Source organism: Sitophilus oryzae, unplaced genomic scaffold, assembly GCF_002938485.1.
Source record: "Sitophilus oryzae breed Bouriz unplaced genomic scaffold, Soryzae_2.0 scaffold_357_pilon_pilon, whole genome shotgun sequence".
NCBI classification, from domain to species: Eukaryota; Metazoa; Arthropoda; class Insecta; order Coleoptera; family Curculionidae; genus Sitophilus; species Sitophilus oryzae.
In genome coordinates, this window is record NW_022146926.1 from 1,548,570 (window position 1) to 1,573,777 (window position 25,208).

General features: G+C 33.3%; 2 protein-coding genes across 5 annotated transcripts; one reads left to right on the top strand and one right to left on the bottom strand.

Annotated features, from left to right (window-relative positions):
- Positions 1–175: 175 nt before the first annotated feature.
- LOC115884805 (protein phosphatase PP2A 55 kDa regulatory subunit) lies at positions 176–13,663 on the bottom strand. 4 transcript variants are annotated; one of them, XM_030903494.1, is made up of 5 exons: positions 13,318–13,557; positions 12,065–12,469; positions 5,551–5,884; positions 3,554–3,770; positions 176–1,680 (listed from the first exon to the last, which is right to left on the bottom strand). In XM_030903494.1, the coding sequence occupies exons 1-5, from the start codon at positions 13,325–13,327 to the stop codon at positions 1,312–1,314; spliced, it is 1,335 nt and encodes a 444-aa protein (XP_030759354.1). In that variant the 5' UTR covers positions 13,328–13,557; the 3' UTR covers positions 176–1,311. The 4 variants fall into 4 exon arrangements, with proteins under 4 accessions (XP_030759354.1, XP_030759355.1, XP_030759353.1 ...); XM_030903495.1 differs by lacking the exon at positions 13,318–13,557 and adding an exon at positions 12,528–12,546; XM_030903493.1 differs by having other exon boundaries at positions 177–1,680; positions 5,551–5,872; positions 13,422–13,663.
- A 430-nt stretch (positions 13,664–14,093) lies between these two features.
- LOC115884804 (DNA-directed RNA polymerase II subunit RPB2) lies at positions 14,094–24,179 on the top strand. Its single transcript, XM_030903491.1, has 9 exons — positions 14,094–14,301; positions 14,365–15,562; positions 15,619–15,805; positions 15,862–16,176; positions 19,282–19,765; positions 19,824–20,043; positions 20,336–20,552; positions 20,653–20,871; positions 23,435–24,179. Exons 1-9 carry the CDS (start codon positions 14,283–14,285, stop codon positions 24,101–24,103), a joined length of 3,528 nt encoding a protein of 1,175 aa, XP_030759351.1. The 5' UTR covers positions 14,094–14,282; the 3' UTR covers positions 24,104–24,179.
- The last annotated feature ends 1,029 nt before the right edge of the window (positions 24,180–25,208 follow it).

Consider the following 25,208-nt stretch of genomic DNA (forward strand, 5'->3'; position numbering starts at 1 on the left):
TTTTCAAACCCCAAAATTTAAAATATATTTACATTTTACCCGTTATCTTATGTACCTATACATTATTTGTACATTGTAAAACATTTGCTGCATTTGTATGGTTCATAGTTTATTTGCCAAAGTATTTATTACTATAAATAGGTATATATGTTGTAGTTATTAACTGTATATTATGTATATTTCATGTAAACTACATCATTTTTAAAATACAAACCAAAAATCTGAGGAATAATTATGTTTTCCATGTCTTCTACAACAAATTTCCGTTATATCTAACTCGCGTGACGTCATAACTCTCGCCCGCAGGCTGGTCTTTTAATAGAAGGCACTGGTCAGCCATAACCAACGGTTGTTCGCTCGAAATTAGCCTATGTAATGCGACAAGTAAATCAGGTAGCGAATTATAAAAATCCACATCGGGTATACCAAATGTGAGGTTAGGTTACAACGTATCGGAAAAAAGAATCAGAATTTGATTTTATCTCCATTATACTGAGTTTAATAGATGTACAGGAACTTTAAGAAAAACATTTTTTGAATGCTTTTTAAACCCGAAAAATCAAATAAGCTTCACTGAAGTACCTAAAATCCAACAAGAATAATCCCTAATAAATGTTTTCACATGTTCAAAAATAGTTAAATGTGAATTGATACCAAACTTATTTCAATGGCTTATAGAAAAGCAGAATAATTTAACAATAAATAAATAAATTTTAATTTGTTGTATTGGACATGGTCAAGAAGTTCTTAATAACTACCTTCTTCGACACACCCTGTATAATCTTCAACTTTAGCCCACAAAAAATCACAAATGAAATTAAATTTTTCGAAATATCCATAAAAGAAATAATGTAAAATAACCAATTCCGTATAGATGGGCATGTTTAATTATAATAATAATAATAAAAGGTATACAGATACAATCGATGTTCTAATAAGAAAATCACGATTTAATTTGAATAACTTCACCAATACCGGCTTAATAAAGTTATATAATTAATCAAAACTCGCTGTATAAATATAATCTACAAAAAAATGAAATTAACACATTGTAAAAAGAAACAAATATATATAAAATAACCGTCAGTACTTGATAGATATGTTTCAGTTACCAGTTTTATGAAGAAACGTGATGCCAAAATTATTGTGTATAAATAAAAAAGCAAAATAAAATTGCACTAATTAATAAAATAACTTTGATCTATATGGCACTTTTTCGGAGTTTCTCAATCAATACACTGCCACCGATAGATTTTTACAAGTCCAGAAAAAAACAGACTTAAAAAAGTTAATAACTAGAACAGATAAAAACTAAAATTTGTCTTGGAACAGAAATAAATTATTGGTTGCTGCCACAGCTATTATATTCTCTAGAGGATGCCACGCGGTATGTAAAATTTTCTTATTAAAATCTAAACAGTCCACACTGATTTCGTCTTTTTTCCTTTTGCCCTGCGAACAGACCTTGCGCGGTCTCAGCAACGTTTTCGGTTTGGCAATGTCTCGCGACGCCTCCAGCGTCACGTCCCGCTTCATTGTCCTATCGAAGATCCGGAAGAAGTTATTGTACGAGCCCGTCATTATTGCCGTGTCGTTGCCGTTCCAACAGCACTCGAATTTGTCGAATATACAGTCGTTCTCGTACAAGGAACACAGTTTAGCTCTCAAATATTCATGAACCTAAACACAAAAATTGCATGAAAATACCACACTATGATTATAGTCTTCGAATAAAAAGATTAAGGAAGGAGCATATAGTAAACGCCACGAATGTTTGGGAGTGATTCATCGGTCGCTACCATGTGAACTAATCTGCTCATCAGTGCCGTTCTAATGTTACTTAAAATTGTAAAAATATAATATAGGGTTCAATCATTTGTTGGTTTACTTGTATGATAGTCTGTGAAACGAATAACTTTGAATTTGACAGATTCCGCGGGCTTTTCTAGTGTTAATTTTATTAGGTTAGCAACTTGCGGCCATGCTGACGCAATGCCGTCTCTAATAGAACAGCCTCGGAGCGAGATTTATGACGTCACGCTAGTTAGATACTACGGATTAATAAATATGTATTAATTAATAAATATATATGTCACTGTAAACGTCCGAAATGCGGCAAAAAACCTAGGATAAGCGCGCTAAACCTAGGATTTACCAAAAACATTAACTAATTAGGTTAGCCTGGTTATTTGGAGGGTGTTAATGCATTGGTTAGCCTGGTTATTTGGAGGGTCTTAATGCATTGGTTAGCCTGGTTATTTGGGGGGTGTTAATGCATTGGTTAGGTGGTTATTTGGTGGGGTTGGTTGGTTTTTACTACCACTTGCTTTTTTGGTAAATCCTAGGTTTTAAATCCCAAGAAAATCAAAAATTTTAGAATAATTTTACATATAAAATGACAGCGATCTTTATTTCATAAAAAAATATTTTTTTTGGAGGGTCTTAATGCATTGGTTAGCCTGGTTATTTGGGGGGTGTTAATGCATTGGTTAGGTGGTTATTTGGTGGGGTTGGTTGGTTTTTACTACCACTTGCTTTTTTGGTAAATCCTAGGTTTTAAATCCCAAGAAAATCAAAAACTTTAGAATAATTTTACATATAAAATGACAGCGATCTTTATTTCATAGCCATCGCTGACGCCTTTTTTTCTATGATATTGTATTATTTGCAAATATAATTTTTTGAACATTGATACTTGCAAAATATGCATATAAATTTTGTGAATGTAAATAATAATATATCACTATTAGTAGATATTGAATGTTTTTTGTTAAATTAGATCGATTTTCAAACCCCCTATTCATTATTTGTATATTGTAAAACATTTGCTGCATTTGTATGGTTCATAGTTTTATTTGCCAAAGTATTTATTACTATAAATAGGTATATATGGGGAAATTAAAATAACTTTGGTTGCACATCATATTACGACCACCAGCAAACTCCATAAGACGACGCATGGTGGCATAGATGACGTGCAACGAAAGTTGTTTTAATTTCCCGTTATATTGTATTTATTAACTGTATATTATGTATATTTCATGTAAACTATATCGTTTTTAAAATACAAACCAAAAATACGAGGAATAATTATGTTTTCCATGTATTCTACAACATATTTATTAATCCGTAGTATCTAACTAGCGTGACGTCATAAATCTCGCTCCGAGGCTGTTCTATTAGAGACGGCATTGGCCTGATATTTAGAAATGTCAAAAGCTGATGACATTTTACTTTTGACAATTATGTCATTTCGAGTTGATTTTTGTAAGAAGAGGAAGAACTGTCACTTGTTTTATTATTTTCCTTTTCTATTTCACAAAAGTAAAAAGAGTTACCTATCTGATTCGTTCAGGCACTCAATTTAAAGAATATCAGTAACTGACAGAGGGATTTTATATTTGCCATGTTGGTAAAAAATTAAAAGTTATTCATTTTATAGACTATACCAATGATTTTTTTTAATTACTAAGATCTTCCTTAGTATCCTTATGACCTTCCTTATATTCCTTATTATCTCTAAAAAAATCTCTAAAAAAAATGTGATACTTACAGGATAAGTTTCAATAGGTTTTGACTCCATATGCAAATCCCATACCTTAACGGAAAGGTAGTCCCGCGAGATCATATACCTGCCGTTATTTGACAATTTGACGTCACTAATACTGGATATTATTTCTGAGAAGAAGCTCCTATTTGTCGGATCTTCCGGTTCCTCGAAGAGCTTCGCGTGCTTGTCGCACAGAGCTGCCGCTCTCATATCACATAACCTAAAAAAAGTAATGACATCAATTAGAATGAAAATAGTTGCCTTAGCCACAGACTATAAACTTTGTTTTTTCTTTATTGTTTTTTGTGGTTCCAATTTTCGGAATCAGGCACTAGTTAGGTTATTAGTTTGCGCACATAGCACGCCCACTTATGGCCTCTAAAATTGTGCACAGCGCCTGACCGGCACAGTTATTAAAGAGATATCGGAAAACCAAATAGCGTCATGCAGTATTTACGCGTACCTTATCATGGTTACGATATGCGCGAGTCAATTTTTAACGCAACACCCGCTAATAACGTTACCGCCTGACGTAATTTGCGGATCAATTACACCCAAGAACGGTAAGGTTAACTGTTCTTGAATTACACCAAGCGCTATTTCTAAATAACGTTTAAAAATTGCTTAAATGGGCTAGTGGTCGAGATCTATCGATAGTCCCTACCATCGATAATTATCGATAGTCGGTCCTTTGACCATCGATTATTATCGATAGTGTTCGATAGTCATAATAATTAGTGAGTTTACCAGTTTTTAGGTTATTTTTTAAATAAATTATGTTTTGTGGGAGATCATTGGCGTAAAAAACTACCCCAGACTCTTTAAATAACATTTTTATATTAAACCACCGCCTGCAAATGGAATGAACGCATCACACATCACATACGTTTTTTTATATTTTGATTTATGTTTATTATTGTTTATCACATATAAATTAAATTGCAAAATGCAAAGCAAAAATGCCAGATTAGATCCAAAAATCCGTTGGCCGTAAGCTTGAAGTTGACGTTTGACGTTAAAGTTGACACTGTTGACAGTTAACGTTGACAGCGTTGACACGACATTTGATAATTTTGACAATAATGACATATTTCGGGTTGACTAACTTCTCCGAAAACTCGTTTAAAAGAAGATTCTTATTTATTTTCAGCCTATGTTAAAGAACCGATTGGTTGTGATTAAAAAAATTAAACCTGAATGTCTTTTCTTTATTGAAACTGGTAAATAGTAATAAAGACATAATTATCGAAAACTATCGATGGTCAGAAATATAATATCGATAGTTTTCGATAGTATAAACTATCGATAAATATCGATAGGCTGTCGATAGTTCTCGACCACTAAAATGGGCATGTGCGGGTATTTGACAACCGGGGCCGGCCGGCGAGATCTTTTATTTTAGGTTATGTTTGAATTGTTTTGAATTATTACTTTAGTTTTATTAGATAATTTGATATTTAAGTAGCTGGGATTAGTTTTAATTAAATAAATATAGCCTAAAATATGGATTCCACCTATTCCAATATTAAAGAACCTATAAAGAGGCTTAGGTTTACAGCAGATGACGACTTAGCCCTTCTAAGAGAATTTGTTGCTTGTTGCCCTAAACCCACTGGCAGACGTTGAACAATAAAGCACTGGAAATAAGCACCTTAGCCCTTTAGTTTTAAAATACCTAGTAAACAAAACAATTTCAAAGTTAGGTTAAGTTTAAATAGAGGACGTAACGCGAACAGAATTCTTTCCGATCCGATAACTATAAATGAAGAGAGTTAATACCACCTCACGTAAAGGAAATAACACCTGGCCTTATTAACGTCCATGCACGCTATTCGATTTAGCGATATCTCTCTATTACGCTGTCTATTGTTATTTTACGCGAGTTTATTTTTGCGCACACGAAATTTTACTCGTTTGTTCGTCATACAAAAAACAATTTAGGGATAAGATTTTTATCTGTATACATATAGAATACCCTCTCTGTGGTATTATCGACTTACCTAATTGTTCCTTTACTACTACTATAAACAAACAGATTGCATTCGACAGGATGAAACTCGGCGGCCGTGATGACCTCTGTCAGCTCCTCCATGTTTGTCGGTTTAATATCGACGATATTGAAACTCTGGTCGGTGATTTCGAGGTGCCACAGATTAATTCGCAAGTCATCGGCCGACAAATAAGTCTCCTGATCCGAGTTAACCGATATAGAGTTTATATGGTAGGTGTGAGCATTGGCAAATATTCTTCGTGGGGAGGCTTCCACCATCAGTTCCATAGGCTTTATGACGGGGACGCGTAACGCGCTAACAGCACCAGGTTCTACAAGTGAGCCTGTATAAAATATTTCATTAGGGTATAAATGTACAGGGTGTCCCATTTTCGTGTGTTTTATGGGATTTCTCGTTTGAGAAAAGTAAAGAATGCGGTTTTCACATCACTGTACAACTTTTTTTTATAAAACTGAACATGCAACATACAGAGTTGTCCTAGACCATTTAGTTCCTGAAATACAGGGCGAACTTGGAAATTTTCTATTTTTCTGACACCTTTCTTATCTTCGTTATTTTATAAAATTATCAAAAGATGAAAACTTTGTTCCGCAGAGTTTTTCACTTAGAATCCAGTGGCGTAGGCGTAATCAGTTTTTTGCTGGGAACTTATTTTTTTTTAAATGGAACACCCTATACCGGGTGCGTCTCAAAAGTGGCTCACATATGATATGTCATGCTATTCAGAGTTTTATTTTCTATCAAATAAAGTAAAAAAATACCGAGGGTGTCATTTAAAAATCAAATGTTGAAGTCATTTCCGGTGAAACAAGAAGTGACCAAAAACAATTGAATACGTCAATCAATCCTAATTTATGTCATATACTAACATACCAAATCTCGTTTTGTTATATGAAAAAATATAAAAGTTATAGGGGTGAGCCACTTTTGAGACGCACCCGGTATATTATTTTATTTGCCTCGTTATGAGCTGTCTAAAAATGTAATATACTTATTTTCATTAATCAAAATTCGCCCTGTTTTTCAGGACCTATTAGGGCTAGGACAAATCTGTCTGTAGCCTTTTTAGTTTCATAAAAAAAGTAGCATATAAAAGTAGTAACAAACACACGAAAATGGGACACTCTGTACAAAATGCAGATACCCAAAATATACAAACAAAAATATGCTAGGTTGTTCGATATTTATTAAAAAAGGGTTATTAACAAAGGTTATAGTATTTCAGTAAATTAAAAAAGAATCGAAAGCATTTATTTTAAGCTTTGTAGACTCTATACAGGGTTGACCCTGGGTTCAAAAAACTCCATATCAATTTTTTTTTCATTCTGTGCAAAATATAGTGGGACTAGTAGCACATATTTGAAAAATACCTTTGTAGATATTCAAATACATATATTTATTACAGATGTAGTTTTTTTAAATACTGTAAATTTTTGCACTCTATGGATTTCCTATTCTAAAAACATCATGTTATTGAAGCCTGTTACTCAGTAATTCTTTTAAAATTAAAATTAAGTATACTATAAATATACGGCATGATCGAATAAAAACGGCGTCAGCGATGGCTATGAAATGAAAATCGCTGTCATTTTATATGTAAAATTCTTTGAATAAGAAGACTAAGGAAGGAGCATATCAAAAACCTTAGGTACACCGCGATGGGCCTCAAATATGGCCGACTTAAATTCCGGTTTATCAGTGTCGTTCTAATTTTATTTAAAAAATGTAAAACTATGATGTAGGGTAGACGTGGGGTAGACTCAATAATTTGTTGTTTTATTTTACGTTGTGAATAAATGTTGGTAGTTATTAAAATTGTTATAAAAATATATAATTCTAATAAAAATAAGTTATAATAAGTATTTATACTACAAACATCCGATACGCTACTGAAGCAGGTAAGTCAAATTAACGTATCTAAATTCTTTGAAATCTAATCTTTGACAAGTAATAAATAAAAGCTAAAATGCAAGAAAAATATATAATTTAGTTAATTTAAGTGAATTTCATAAATGATCGGTTTACTACACGTATGTATATTATATAGTCACTTACTAGCGAAAAGTTGTTCCATTATTTCACTCGATTTTTGCCGAGATCTACCGCACGCTACACAACCAACTATTTTAGAGTCTTTTTCGATAAATCGCGATAGTGTCACTGTTAATTTAAGTTCTGCCACAATTTCCATCTAGATTTACTACCTTTACTACCTACTATCAGTAGTAGAATAAATAATAAATAACATAAAATCAGCTCCGTAAAGACTGACAAATCCACAAAATTTCAAATCAAATTCAAATGTGTCAAATGAATCGTCAAACAGAACTGTCAAGGATCCCCACCCTAGAGTGCTTTTATGGTGCTTTTTCCGCCCACCATGCATGAATACATGGATAGCATTATGCTCCTTCCTTAGTCTTCTTATTCAAAGGTAAAATTATATGGGAAATGTCATCGATCGTCATTTCCAAGCCAACTGGACGCCGTTTTTTTTTCGATTATACGGAATTATATTGCATGCACATACAGGTATAGGACGAATCAGAACTGGATGTGTATTTTTCTCTATTTTTATAATATGGTATTTTATAACACGAACAAATAAAAATTTTATCAAATTTCTTGTTTTGATCAATAATATTTAAATCTAAAATTGATGTTTATACACAAATTTTCTGTTTTTAATGATAATATTTTAACTGCATCACCACAATAAATTGTGTTTATAAAGAGTTTTCAACTATAGTCAATTTTATTGGCTCTGATAGCACATAGGGGAGGTTAGAGTCGTAAAACAATCATAAACCATGCCATGCCATGTACCTGCCAATAGCAAATATAAAATATATTTCAATTTCGCCCTTTACGACCTCATTTGCATTTTAGGACAGTATTGTTCTTTTCTCATTTATAGAGTGGACTGACCTAGAATTTCTATTTCCCTTATAAATGTATGCAAAAAGATGATGATAGACAGGTAAAATTCGTTTACACACCCTGTTGTTCTTTTGAATTTATAATGAGGGCGCTTTGCTATTAGGGCCTAAAGAGCATGGTATAATTCTTAATTTTTGATACAGACAGGTAGGTATATAATAATAAAAATTGTAGTATTCCAAAAACCATTCGGTATAGATTATGACATGGCCTTATTGATGGAATGAGAATGTAATAACATATCCAATGAGCAACAAATATACAGCATTCCATTTAAAAAAACTAAAACTTTTGTGTAAAATATTTTGAATCATCCTATGTACAGGGTGTGTCAAATTCGACGCTTTTAAATGGAAACACCCTTTTCTGTAGGAGATAGACAAAAACTAATATCGGTATCTGGAGCTCAATTTTTGTCAAAAACATGATGGTGAAAACCGCATATCGATATCTGTTACCGTTTCGGAGTTGCGAGGTGTTTTTCAAAAATATGCATTTTTAACAAATCGCTGTAACTTTTTTGCTGTGGAAAATTTTGTATTCTTATGAAAACATTTCCAAAACACCTTTTTACGTAGAATTTAATTGTATTGTATTGTATTTGACTAAGAGTGGGTCCCATAGGGGACCCTCCACTGAGGCCGCGACGGCCTATTGTGGCTCAGTTTCTACAAGCTCTAATTTACAAGAGCGTCAAAGTTCATCCTCAAGACCCAGCCTCTTAATATAAGCCGTTATGTCTGAGGGCGATATGTCTCCTAGGTCTGCTAGGTCTAGCATGGGTTTGCCAAACATTTCAAACCTGGTCCTGCTCCCACTCCATAGCCACTAAGTCAGGCGGCCTCGACGGCCAACGGCTGGGATCAATTATTCTTGAAATTGGCTGCAAAAATTTACTGATGAACTTCAGCTTTCAGAGACGGTGCGTCGTCTTGCTGGAAAAATGTGTTTTCGAGGTCCATTAAGGGCATATCAATAAGGAATCCAAAGCATACTAGTTAAAAGTGGCGATCTTTTAAAAATTCTGTATTTCGAAGGGGATTGTAACAAAATATCAAGTGTGCTATATTTTTGGAAAGGTAATTTTATATTCTTTTCAGTTAATTAAAAATACAGAGGGTGTACCAAATAAAAAATCAATTTTTCTGTTGATAACCCTTAAATCATTAATTTAAAAAAAATTATACTTAAACCATTAAATTCTACGTAAAAAGGTGCTTTGGAAATGTTTTGATAGAAATACAAAATTTTCCATAGCAAAAAAGTTACAGCGATTTGTTAAAAATGCACATTTTTGAAAAACACCCCGTAACTCCGAAACGGTAACAGATATTAATGTGCGGTTTTCACCATCATGTTTTTGATGAAAATTGAGCTCCAGACACCGATATCAGTTTTCGTCTATCTACTATAGTAAAGGGTGTTTCCATTTAAAAGCGTCGAATTTGACCCACCCTGTACACGTGAGTCTTAAATAAGTGCAAATATCGAAAAAAGAAACATACTTTCTCTTTATCGTTTTTCAAATAAGTCCAAAATAACCGAGTTGTTTAACTTTGAAAATTTCGGAATAAAAATGATTTTTTGCTAAAATTTTGGGAACCACTGGACCTTTTCTGGGTTTTCTTTCTTGTAAATTTCATCTACTACCTATGTTGCCATATTCTTAAGAAATTAGTTAGGTTTGGTTTTTTAAAACAAGCAAAATTTTTTATGAAGAATGCATTTTTCTCAAAATGTCAATAATAAAAAAAGTTTTTCCTCTAAAGATAATTTGGGAATATACTGTATAAAAAATATAACTGAGATTACAAATATTAAAAACTATGATAAAGCAAGTATTTTTTTCAGTGTCTCAGAACCACCATAATTTGTTTTTATTTTAATTTAAGATTATTGAGATACCAGTGTTGTCAGATGTCTCATGAAGAACTTAATTGAAAAAAAAAATTGTAAAATAAAAATATGGAACGTGACAATCTTGATTTTCATTTTAACAAAGTAGTATTATTTATCATTACATACAGTGGTGGCCAAAAGTATGGAAACTTTTTACTTTTTAAAATATCACAGAAAATATTGCTATGCTTAAACTCTCAGGAATATAAATGAACAGCTTATCAGCAAATAAAAGTATTCCAAAAATTACACAGCGAAAAAGATCTGTTTAGCAGTTTTTGTAGGGGAACAATAGATTTCTTGTGGCCAAAAGTATGGAAACCATAAATAAATACATTAAAATTATTTAGTTTAAGCTGATAAACGGTACGACTTACTTCAGATAAATATAAACATCATGCCCAAGTCTAAATATTTCTCTACGGATTTAAAAAATAAAATAGTTGAATTATACAAGAGCGGTTATAAACAAATTCAAATAAGTAAAAATTTAAACATTTTAAGAAGCACCGTTTCGAAAATAATTCGTAAATTTAATAAAACAGGGAACGTTTCAACAGCTTTTAAGTCAGGAAGACCAAGAAAGTTGTGCAACAGGACAATGAAAGTAATGAAGAGAATATCAATGGGAGATCCAAGAAAAACATCCACAGACATTTCTCGAGAAATGGGTGAAAGGGGAATATCGGTATCTGCACGCACGGTGAGAAGAAGGTTGGATGACATGGGACTTTTTGGAAGAGTTGCGGTGAAGAAACCACTAATATCAAAGAATAATAGGATGGCCCGCTTTAAATTTGCTCAAGATCATCTCACCTGGTCTTATTAGAAATGGAATACTGTACTGTTTAGCGACGAAAGCAAGTTTCAACTGTTTGGTAGTGACGGGAGACGTTATGTTCGAAGACCAAAAGGTACACGGTACAGCCAGATGCCCACAGTAAAACATGGGGGTGGGAGTATAATGGTATGGGGGTGTTTTTCTCGCTCAGGTGTTGGTTCTCTTGTTAAAATTGATGGGATAATGGACCGTTTTTTTGTACAAAGACATATTGGAGAATAATATACTGCCTCATGCTGATGAAGAAATGCCACTCAGATGGTTGTTCGAGCAAGACAATGATCCCAAGCACAAATCTCGGTTTGTTCAAAATTGGTTAAATGAACATAATGTTCCACTAATGGATTGGCCCTCACAGTCTCCGGATCTTAACCCCATAGAAAATTTATGGGATCATTTGGATAGCAAAATTCGAAGCCATTCTATTTCAAATAAAAATGAATTATGGGAAGTGCTAACAACTGAATGGGCGGGCATTTCCAGTAAAGATTGTACGAGATTGATCGATTCGATGCCACGAAGATGTAGAGAAGTAATTAATTCAAAAGGGATATATAAAAAAAGGGATATTCCACTAAATATTAGTAATTTTTACATTACCTTGAATTTTAATAAACATTCTTCTTAAGTTTCCATACTTTTGACCAAGAAAATATTCATAATTTTTTATATATTTTTTGATAGCTGTAATTTTTTATTTAAATGTATTAGGTTTTGTAGGAAATTATTTGTAGGTCACGATTATATAAGTCGCTTTATTTCATATTTTAATTTCTCAACATAAATGACTACTTTTGGCCACCACTGTATATAAAAACTTACCATTTTCACCTCTAGTATTATACCCTTCAACTTTCTTGTCCCTTTCCGATACCTTCCACAATTTAATAGTTTTATCGTTTGTAGATAGAAGAAAATGAGCAGGGTTCCTCCTTTTCAGCCATCTGATCTTATTAATTTTTTCCTCAATCTCCAAACTTTTGAGGTAGTCAAACTCGGGCTCGTGGCTTTGAAACGTTGAGTATACATTGTACTCCCCCCTCCTGGGAAGGCTAGTTTTTGATATGGGGTCACGCTGAAAGATTACTACTCTCCCACCTTTATCACCGGTGGCAAGTAGTTCCCCATCGTGATTGAATTCCACACAAGAGATTATATCGGCTTCAGTAACATCATCATCTAGAGTACCTTTAACTTGAGAAAAGCACCACTGGGTCTCTCCATTGCCTGTAAAATCAGTATAATTTTAAAATTAATTACTTTAATTTATCTACGTATAAGGTACCCATAAATAAATCCAAATTTACATTAAGAAAAAAAATTAAAATGGGCAAAGGTTACAGTCATTACCTACATGTACGAGAGTGTTAAGTATTTAAAAAAACAAAAATGTACATGCAAGCAATCTATAACATTTTTTTTTTTGATAATTTGTTAATAATATACAAGGTGGTATGCTATGTGTTTCAGTAATTCTGCTATTAATAATTGTACTGTTTTTTTTATAGTAAAGAACATCCTCTTAATAGTACAATTAGTCAATATTATCTAATTCTAATCTCTAGTAGTGGCGAGAAGAGACAATAGATATGTGTCATAATAAAATTAACATAAAAATAATCTAAAATTTTTGATAATGATTAAAAAAATACAATTTACATTTAGCTGCATATAGGTTATGTTAAATGATAATACAATTTGTTTATATTCGCATAAAATAGCTAATAAAGCTACTGGCAAAGTAAAGAAACCAAACTGCAAAATTAGAAAATTCACTTCTTATTTACAGCTAATGGTTTAGAAGGATACTGTGAGTGGCTGGACCATAAAACGAAATATCAATAGGCCTTGTTAAAACTACTAGGTGCTACATTACTTTTTTCGTGTTTACAATTGAAATCATTCAATGCCTTCGCAAATAAAAACAACAAGTACAATGGGAAACGAAATAAACTTGTGCCAGTCCTGAGTAAAAGTAAAATATTGTATGTGGCGTATTTGATATGGAATGGATGAAAGCGGAAATGTTGGTAAAACATTACATGATGCCTATCCATGAAATGTAGGTAATTTACCTTCCATCATGCATTTATTTTTCAGATAGCACAATTTTTTTTTCACATATCCCCGTATCGGGGTCACAGTTGGCGAAAAACGACGGTGTTGCAACACAACTTACCGGCCATAACACGATTCGCGGGCGGGCTTTTCGAAATTCGCGAACGTTTCGGATGTCCTTGTCCTGATACCCCGTTGGATTGATCCTGACGATACTTCATCAGCAAACTAATCTATATCTGTATGTTCCTTTATAATCCCGTAATAAGAAAAAGTAATCACTCTCCCAATAAATAACTGCGAAAGCTACTTAAAACCACCATGCACAATTATACAATGGTCGACGCATGACGCATTTATCACACAACGCTATGCGGAAAACAAGTGAAGTACATTTATCACAATTGTCACATGTCAAATGTGACAGATGATAGATGTCATATATGAAAAATATTTTTCATATATGGATTTAAATTTATTAAGTAAGTTTGAAACATACAAAATAAAACACATCTATCGTTAACTATTCTTTAATTGAAATTCATATTAAAATATTCTAATTAATATCTAAAAAAATAATTGTGGATTAAAAATTGAAATAGAGTCTTCTCTGAGTTAATCTATGGTAATGGTTGCCAAAGTCCCAGAAAATAGTTAAGAAGAAAATACGTTGTCCATCTCTTTCTATCTTATGACATTTTTTATTTCTTTAATATATTGCATCCTTTTCCGATGAATTGACAGTATTGACCACAGATAACAGATTTTGAACTTGACATTTGACATTTCACGATTGTTTTGCAATTCCCAATTTTTGTGAATTGTTCGTTTACAGTTGCCTGTGATTATTATAAATTTTTATAAATAAATCTGGTGTTTATAGGGAGATATTAGTATTGTTAGCAATCTAAAATAGGTTTTAATTATTTGACTATACTTCTTTACAAATCGTTTAAGGCAGCTTTGCTGCTTTTATTGTGAAATGTATGATCAAGAATACAGTAAGCTTTCGTTTGATATATAATTTAAGTTTTTAATTTAATCCATATCTTCATCTGTTATAGACCAATACGACGATGAGGAAACGGAAGAAATCAGCTCTGAACTGTGGCAAGAAGCATGTTGGATTGTTATTAATGCTTACTTTGATGAAAAGGGTCTTGTAAGACAACAACTTGATAGCTTTGATGAATTTATTCAAATGTCTGTTCAGAGAATAGTTGAAGACTCACCAGCTATAGAACTCCAAGCTGAAGCTCAACATACCTCTGGAGAAGTTGAAGTACCACCTAGGTATCTTCTTAAGTTTGAGCAAATTTATTTATCAAAACCTACACATTGGGAGAAAGATGGTGCTCCGTCACCTATGATGCCAAATGAAGCTAGATTGCGAAACTTGACTTACTCAGCTCCATTATATGTAGATATTACTAAAACTATTATAAAAGAAGGAGAAGATCCTATAGAAACACAGCATCAGAAAACATTTATAGGAAAAATTCCTATTATGTTAAGATCAACATATTGCCTTCTTAGTGGTTTAACAGATCGTGATTTGACTGAATTAAATGAGTGCCCTTTGGATCCTGGTGGATACTTTATAATTAACGGGTCTGAAAAAGTATTGATTGCCCAAGAGAAAATGGCTACAAACACAGTATATGTATTTTCAATGAAAGATGGCAAATATGCTTATAAGTCTGAAATTAGATCATGTTTGGAGCACAGTTCACGTCCCACCTCAACACTCTGGGTAAATATGATGGCTAGAGGAGGCCAAGCTATTAAAAAAGCAGCTATTGGACAGAGAATCATAGCAATATTGCCATATATTAAACAAGAAATACCCATCATGATTGTATTTAGAGCATTAGGTTTTGTAGCTGATAGAGATATTCTAGAGCATATTATTTATGATTTTGAAGATCCTGAAATGATGGAAATGGTGAAACCTTCTTTAGATGAAGCTTTTGTGATACAAGAACAAAATGTTGCACTAAATTTTATTGGTGCTAGAGGGGCTAGACCAGGTGTTACAAAAGAAAGAAGAATAAAATATGCTAGGGAAATTTTACAGAAAGAAATGTTGCCACATGTCGGTGTGTCCGATTTTTGTGAAACCAAGAAAGCTTACTTCTTGGGATATATGGTACACAGGCTTCTTTTAGCTGCATTGGGTAGACGGGAGTTAGATGACAGAGATCATTATGGAAATAAACGACTGGATTTAGCTGGGCCCTTATTGGCTTTCTTATTCAGAGGGTATGTTAAATTTGTTAATCAAATTTTAAATTAGTTATGAATGATCCTTTTTATAGGTTGTTTAAAAATTTAATGAAGGAGGTCAGAATGTATGCTCAGAAATTTATCGATAGGGGCAAAGACTTCAATCTAGATTTAGCCATCAAAACTAAACTTATTACGGATGGTTTGAGATACTCCCTTGCAACTGGTAATTGGGGTGATCAGAAAAAGGCTCATCAGGCCCGAGCTGGAGTGTCGCAGGTTAACTTATACATTTTTAAAACATACATTAATTTTGAGTTAATTATGTTCTCTAGGTATTAAATCGTCTTACATTTGCATCAACATTATCCCATTTGAGACGTGTCAACTCTCCTATTGGTAGAGATGGTAAATTGGCAAAACCTCGTCAATTACACAACACCCTGTGGGGAATGATTTGTCCCGCAGAAACGCCAGAGGGAGCTGCCGTAGGTTTAGTAAAGAATCTTGCCTTAATGGCGTACATCTCGGTAGGATCCCAACCATCGCCAATTTTGGAGTTCTTGGAGGAGTGGTCTATGGAAAATTTGGAAGAAATAGCACCTTCGGCTATTGCAAATGCAACAAAAATATTTGTCAATGGATGCTGGGTAAGTTATAATATAATACATTAAAAAATGGCTGTACTTAAACTGCCGTTAAACGGTAGCTTACTAAAATGCCGTTAATAGGTATGACGTCGTTGATGTGACGCACTTGTCGGCTTTATGAAATATAGGAATTTTATAAGGACTAACCAACGCTATCCACCTCACCAAATAACCAACTTAACCAACGCAACTAACCTCGACACTGATAAAAATATAAAAAACAAATATAAATTAGTAAAAATCAACCAACCCCACCAAATAACCAACTAACCAATGAATTAACACCCTCCAAATAACCACGCTAACCATCCCGCCAAATAACTAAACCAATCCAACCAAAAAAAGTGAAACCAATGCAATAAGATCACGCTATAAACAAAAAAAAAATAAAAAAGTCTTTCAAATCTCACGCTGACCAAGACTTTTTTATATTTTTTGTGATCTTATTGCATTGGTTTCACTCTTTTTGGTTGGATTGGTTTAGTTATTTGGCGGGTTGGTTAGCATGATTATTTGGAGGGTGTTAATTCATTGGTTAGTTGGTTATTTGGTGGGGTTGGTTGGTTTTTACTAATTTATATTTGTTTTTTAATTTTTTTTATCAGTGTCGAGGTTAGTTGCGTTGGTTAAGTTGGTTATTTGGTGGGGTGGATAGCGTTGGTTAGTCCTTATAAAATTCCTATATTTCATAAAGCCGTCAAGTGCGTCACATCAACGACGTCATACCTATTAACGGCATTTTAGTAAGCTACCGTTTAACAGCAGTTTAAGTACAGCCTAAAAAATATCTATACCTCTGTGGCGGATTCATATCTTCAAAAAAGTCTATTCCAGTTAAAATCTATACTGTGCCCTGTGTTCCACGAATGCTGACAAATCTTAGATTTGTGAAAATCTCCCTTTCTTAAATAATCTTTATGTTCTTCAATTTGAACATTGAAGGGCTCGAACACACTGACGACCAGGTCGCACCGGCCAGGCCGCTGCTATCTCTAAAACCATTAAATCAAATGATACCGCGCACACTAACGTCCTGGCCATCCGTTGGTCGTTGCGACCAGTAATCTGCACTAAAATATTATAATTTTCTGTCGCTTGTGGCCGGTTTTCTTCCAAATTAATAATTTTTCAGATGAAATCCCTCAAAATCAACGCACAATATTTTATTTTCTATAAGATATAGTGTTTTAGTGTAGTTTTTGCACACGTGCAGAAAATCCAAAGAAATAGTATGCAGACTGGATCAAAGGGAAACTTAAATCTAGTCCCTTACTCTATTTATGGTCGACATACTCTATTTATGGTTGGTATGATACTTTGAATAAGAAGACTAAGGAAGGAGCATATCAAAAATCTTAGGTACACCGCGATGGGCCTCAAATATGGCCGACTTAAATTCCGGTTTATCAGTGCCGTTCTAATTTTATTTAAAAAATGTAAAACTATGATGTAGGGTAGACGTGGGGTAGACTCAATACTTTGTTGTTTTATTTTACGTTGTGATTAAATGTTGGTAGTTATTAAAATTGTTATAAAAATATATAATTCTAATAAAAATAGATAAGTTATAATAAGTATTTATTAACACAAACATCCGATACGCTACTGAAGCAGGTAAGTCAAATTAACGTATCAAAATTCTTTGAGATCTGATCTTTGACAAGTAATAAATAAAAGCTAAAATGCAAGAAAAATATATAATTTAGTTAATTTAAGTGAATTTCATAAATGATCGGTTTACTACACGTATGTATATTATATAGTCACTTACTAGCGAAAAGTTGTTCCATTATTTCACTCAATTTTTGCCGAGATCTACCGCACGCTACACAACCAACTTATTTTAGAGTCTTTTTCGATAAATCGCGATAATGTCACTGTTAATTTAAGTTCTGCCACAATTTCCATCTAGATTTACTACCTTTATACAACTATCAGTAGTAGAATAAATAATAAATAACATAAAATAAGCTCCGTACAGACTGACAAATCCACAAAATTTCAAATCAAATTCAAATGTGTCAAATGAATCGTCAAACAGAACTGTCAAGGATCCCCACCCTAGAGAGTTTTTTCCGCCCACCATGCATGAATACATGGATAGCATTATGTTCCTTCCTTAGTCTTCTTATTCAAAGATATGATACATGTTATTATACCTTCGAGTTTCGATGTTAACAAATAAAAAAATCACATTTAAAGTTTTTCTACAACCACTTGTTTTTTTTATTAAATTATTTTTTTTTAGTTGTATTGTAGTCATGTACAAGGAGGACAACTGTATTTTAAATAATATATTTAATTTAACGTTTTTCAAAGTTCATTAGACTATATTTCTACTAGGTACATTATTTTTTAAAAAAATTAAGAGTAAAAGTAACTTAAACATTCATAAAAATAGAAATAATTACTGTTGAAGATTCTCGGCCTATTTGTTCTCCTTGTTCGTGCGCGCTCGGTTCGTTCAGGCTAAAATGCTCAAGTCTGCACGCACCTTTAAGAACAATACTTTTTTGTCCTTTATTGATATAATGCTGAAAATCTCACGAGTTACATGTCTCACTCTACACATATTAAATTTCATAGACCTAGGATGTAGAATATTCTGTTATGAAACGACTGATGGAATCAGGCATCGCGGATTTGAAAAACATGGAAATAACGACGTTATCGTATAGTCGGGGTTGGAGATTTTACTTACTCCATTTATCACACCAGTATTTATTAACGAAAAATCCAAGAATATTTTAAATGCATTATTTAATAATAGAACATTTAATAAGCTCATGAATAGCAACTTCGCTTTTTAGTTAACTCGGATATTTTAACATTTCTGAAACTTAATTCCTGCTGAAACAATATTGTCTAATTGGTAATACGTAAAAAATCGTTAGATCTGACAACTCTGTTGAAACTGGTCGTTCATCTGGCCGCAGCTATAAACGCAATACATCCGGCCAGCCGACGCGACGGCCAGGTCGTTGCGACCTGGTCGTCAGTGAGTTCGAGCCCTAAGGGTCTAGATGTTTAATAATAATACATTTATTATAAGAATGTTTTCTGTTACCTATCACATATCTTTCATAAATTTTAATATTTATGTAGGTTGGCATTCATCGCGATCCTGAACAATTAATGGCTACTCTTAGAAAATTGCGTCGTCAAATGGACATTATTGTGTCTGAAGTATCAATGATTAGAGATATCAGAGACAGAGAAATAAGAATTTATACAGATGCTGGAAGAATTTGCAGACCATTGCTCATAGTAGAAAACGGTCAACTCTTATTAAAAAAGAAACATATCGATAATCTCAAAGAAAGAGAGTATAACAATTACGGTTGGCAAATGCTGGTAGCTTCTGGTGTAGTAGAATATATAGATACGTTAGAAGAAGAGACTGTCATGATTGCTATGTCTCCTGACGATTTGCGTCAAGAAAAAGAATATGCTTACTGTACAACCTACACACATTGCGAAATCCATCCAGCTATGATTTTGGGTGTTTGTGCCTCTATTATTCCATTTCCTGATCACAATCAGAGTCCGAGAAACACATATCAAAGCGCTATGGGTAAACAGGCTATGGGTTAGTTAATAATATGATTTTAGCACACATGATTGTCAGTTGTATGAGTTTCTTTTAGGTGTCTATATTACTAATTTCCATGTCCGGATGGACACGCTTGCCCACGTCCTTTACTACCCTCACAAACCACTGGTTACAACCAGGTCTATGGAATATCTTCGTTTCAGAGAACTACCAGCAGGAATTAATAGTATTGTAGCGATCGCATGTTATACAGGTTACAATCAGGAAGATTCTGTTATTTTAAACGCATCAGCTGTAGAAAGAGGATTCTTCAGGTAAATTATGATCTGTTTTAGGTAAATTATTACTATTTATAAAATTTCTTCACCAAATTCAAAATTCACAATTTCTAGACGCGGTATATTCAAACTTCAAACTGTCCCACCTCCGAACGCGCTCCTTTTTATATAGCTGTAGATATTCCGGAAAATTCTATTCTAGAATTCTGTAGTATTTCTTTTACTTTCTGGCGAATTCGCCATTTTTCTTGACACGTTGCTGTTTAGTTCCTCGCTTCTCCGACTGATGGCCGTATACACCTTGACAATACATTTTATTCTCCTTTAGGTCAGTTTTCTACCGTTCTTATAAAGATTCTGAATCAAAACGCATTGGTGATCAAGAGGAACAATTTGAAAAACCAACCAGACAAACGTGTCAAGGAATGAGAAATGCTCTGTATGACAAGCTGGATGATGATGGAATTATAGCTCCGGGAATTCGTGTCTCAGGTGATGATGTAGTCATTGGCAAAACCATGACTCTTCCTGAAAATGACGATGAGGTAAATGTTTTTGCAAAAATTGTATTTAAATTTCCCAAAAAAATTATTTGTATCAAAATCAAAAGCTTTGTTATTTATAAACGTTTTTGATTTTTTTCAGCTTGAAGGTACTACAAAAAGGTACTCTAAGCGAGACGCGTCTACTTTTCTTCGTAACAGTGAAACCGGCGTTGTGGATCAAGTTATGTTGACGCTTAACTCGGAAGGCTACAAGTTCTGTAAAATCAGGGTGCGGTCCGTCAGAATACCGCAGATTGGAGACAAATTCGCTTCTAGACACGGACAGAAAGGAACGTGTGGTATTCAGTACCGACAAGAAGTAAGTTTTTAAAATTTTACAATATTATTTTACTTCAAGATAAAGGTGCGTTCACACCGGTCGCGCCGCGCAAGTAATTTTTTTAGCATATACTTTTGTGCGCGCTAAAAAGATACACTTCAAAAATACATGTTAAAAAAAGTTTTGCGCGGCGCGCTGGTGTGAACGCGCCTTAGAAATAGATATTTTTAATATTCATAATTTTATAGATATTTTAAAGGTAACATGATATTGAATAACAACATTTGTATATACTTCTGAAATGAAGATAATATATCTAAGCTAAATATAATCAATTACAGAGCTATAGTAAAATGAGTAACTAATTGTGAAAAATAAAGTTCCAAACCTAGATGCAACATTTTTCGCAAAGGCACATAAATTGTGCGGTTTGAAAGTTTAATGCAAAATCCGGCAATACCGCATAGAAGAAATGTGTCAACCCATCTTTTGTTTCTTTTTGATTTCACATTTGATTTTATATCAAGATTAAGCTGTCTACATCACTGTCTTATAGATTAAAATCCAGACCACACAATCTCAATTACCAGATCAGTATAAAAGTACAATATAATCAAAACATTATGATATTCCTGGTTTGATGACAGATAAACAATTCTTATATGGGAAATTACATTTAATTAAAAAAATGAAAATTTGTCATAAATGTGTTTGTATTTAAGTACCTACTTATATTTTTTTTAAAAATTGGGATAGCTATATAGTTCTAAATAAATTTTTTCATGTTTAGTTTTAAACATAAATATGGTTATAAAGTGTTTTATTTATGTGGATTGTGTGTATTATGACTTCGATTATGGTTACATGAACTAACCTTCAAAAATTGACAAATTAGATATCTAAATCAGAGTAAGGGTGTCGACGAGTAGCGACAGAAACCGTCGCCTCTTTTGATGTGGTGGGACCAAATTTTCTTTCTCTCTCTTTTGAAGTGTTTGACAGATAGACTACCTATATAACTGGTCAACTTATGAAGTGGTCCAATAAACATGGTATACACTGCTCATAATTTGAAGTGGAATTAATTATAGTTTTATGTATATTTTTTTTGTTTTGTTTTATCCCTATTTCTAAATTTGAATGTATAAAATATTTTACAGCTAATAAATAATTAAAAAAATGATTCGATGCCTGAGGAATACTTGAAATACAGTATATAGAGATATTTGATAAATGGCAACAGTAGCGTCTTTTCTTCTTCATATGACAGACAAACCGGACTGTCGCTACTCTTCGGTTTACTTACTCTGCCTAAATTTAGATCTGTAACAATGTAGAACTGAGGGTGATTAGGAAACTAACCAACAATGCAAGACGAGTTGGATACATAAATACTTTATCAATCCAGAACTAGCTTTAAATATGGCTGCAGTATTGTGTAGAAATAATCAAGAGCCTAGCGTTTTACTTTACAATTTACGAATTAACTGCCAAATTGATTTAAGCTCATTTAACAACAGTTGAAGTAACAGTTAAAGAGTGTCACTATTTTAACTTTATTGTGTTTAATAATTTGGAAGATTCGCAGAGTGTGGAGATAGCGGCAGTGTTGCCACAGCTACCCCATTCGGCTTAGAGCCTGGTAGGTCTACCTCTTTGTAAAACAATTTAACTCCGTTATCTCGTGATAATGTACCCTGATGATAAATAAGCTTGTTGCAACACTGGTTAACGATCTGTTGCCATATGCGGCTAAGAAAATTACTATAAAAACTTGATATTGTACCAACCTGGATACGTAGTAAATTTTCATGCATATTTTCATCAATAGCTTCTTACTAACGGTCTAGGTAAAGCATCTGGCTCATTTGCCAGCTCAGAATTAGAATTTAGAGTTAGCAATTCGGATTTTCATTAGATCAATATTATTTCAAACCAATAATCAACGAGAATATTCGTATAATTTAATAAAATGACTGTAAATCACTATAAATAATGAATTATGTGTAATGGAGCTGTAATTTCTGTATTATTAATCCGGTAAATGATGGAGATAAACAATTGTGATTGATTAAAGTTTTATTTTAAAATGAAATTTTTGTTAACAACATTCTGAGAATTCGAGTAATGAATTGAATAATGACAAGACAAGTGACATCTGTCTAAAGAAGACAGCGATTTAGAGAGACAATTTGGTTATGTAAAATTTAGAGTGACACTTTTGATTATGCAAAAGAAATTCATATTCTATGAGTTTACTGGTTGCCTAACGATTAACATTAATTTAAAAATAAATCAACATATAAACAAAAACAAACCACAAACCACACAAAACAAATTGTTGGTTAGTAGCAGTTATTAGTAGTTTTTTTAATAAAAATTAAAAAAAACTTTATAAAATTATAAAGCTAGAATAGTATACAGTTTTGTATTAACTCTAATTTTTTTTGGAGTTTATAAAAAGCATTCATAAAAAAATATATATCCTTCAAATCCTTCAATTAAATTGCCTAAGAAGTTTCACTTCAAAGATGCGCACATAGTACACACACAATTTTTATTTTTTTTTTAATATCTAAATATAAAAATCTCTTATTTACAGGACATGATCTTTACATGTGAAGGAATCACGCCGGATATTATCATTAACCCGCACGCTATCCCATCTCGTATGACCATTGGTCACTTGATCGAATGTATCCAGGGCAAAGTGTCCTCGAACAAAGGCGAAATCGGCGACGCCACGCCTTTCAATGACGCGGTAAACGTACAAAAAATATCCACCCTCCTCCAAGAGTATGGTTATCAATTGAGAGGAAACGAGGTTATGTACAACGGACACACCGGTCGAAAAATCAACGCCCAAATTTTCTTGGGACCCACCTATTATCAGAGACTTAAGCACATGGTGGATGACAAGATCCACTCCAGAGCCAGGGGACCGGTACAAATTCTCGTCCGTCAACCTATGGAGGGAAGGGCTAGGGATGGAGGTTTACGTTTCGGGGAGATGGAGCGTGACTGTCAGATATCCCACGGAGCCGCTCAGTTTTTGAGGGAGAGATTGTTCGAAGTGTCCGATCCGTACCGCGTGCACATTTGTAATTTTTGCGGTCTGATTGCTATAGCGAATATGAGGAATAACACGTTCGAGTGTAAGGGTTGCAAGAACAAGACCCAAATCTCTCAGGTCAGGCTTCCCTACGCGGCAAAATTGCTGTTCCAGGAACTGATGTCGATGAATATTGCTCCTAGACTTATGGTTTTGTAATTGTAATGGACTAGTAATTTTAATATTAATAATGTAAAAGTGCTTTTAAAGCATGAAATATATTAACTTGAACTTTTATAGTTATTTTATTTAAAAACTGACCTACCGCCCTTTCCTGTTTCCTTTAGCAAGTTTTCAATGTGGGATATGTACGGCATTACAGTTGAGGGTTGAAACTTCTGGTTAGTAAACACAGCAAAATAAAACACTAAATCACCACAATACACCAAAACACTTTTGCTTTTACACTGGACACGCGTTTATAATCATCTGCTGATGATGCTAACATGGTTAGCGAAACGCGCGTCCAGTGTAAAAGTAAAAGTGTTTTGTTGTAATCTGGTGATTTTGTGTTTTATTTATGACATGTAGGGCAGCTAAGCTGTTCTGTCATTAGTTATTCTGTTTCTGTTTTTTTTTATTAAAAGGACGTCTAATGTTTTTCGTGTCGGTTCCCCCCTGCTCGGTTAAAAGATGCACATATCGTATTTTTAATCATATCTTAATGGAGTCAAAACTTGTCCTGTAAAGTCCAAGTATCAAATTTTTTAGAGATAATAAGGAAGGTCATAAGGATACTAAGCTTTGAATAAGAAGACTAAGGAAGGGGCATATCAAAAATCTTAGGTACACCGCGATGGGCCTCAAATATGGCCGACTTAAATTCCGGTTTATCAGTGTCGTTCTAATTTTATTTAAAAAATGTAAAACTATGATGTAGGGTAGACGTGGGGTAGACTCAATAATTTGTTGTTTTATTTTACGTTGTGAATAAATGTTGGTAGTTATTAAAATTGTTATAAAAATATATAATTCTAATAAAAATAGATAAGTTATAATAAGTATTTATTACCACAAACATCCGATACGCTACTGAAGCAGGTAAGTAAAATTAACTTATATTATATAATTTAGTTAATAATATATAATTTAGTTAATTTAAGTGAATTTCATAAATGATCGGTTTACTACACGTATGTATATTATATAGTCACTTACTAGCGAAAAGTTGTTCCATTATTTCACTCAATTTTTGCCGAGATCTACCGCACGCTACACAACCAACTATTTTAGAGTCTTTTTCGATAAATCGCGATAGTGTCAC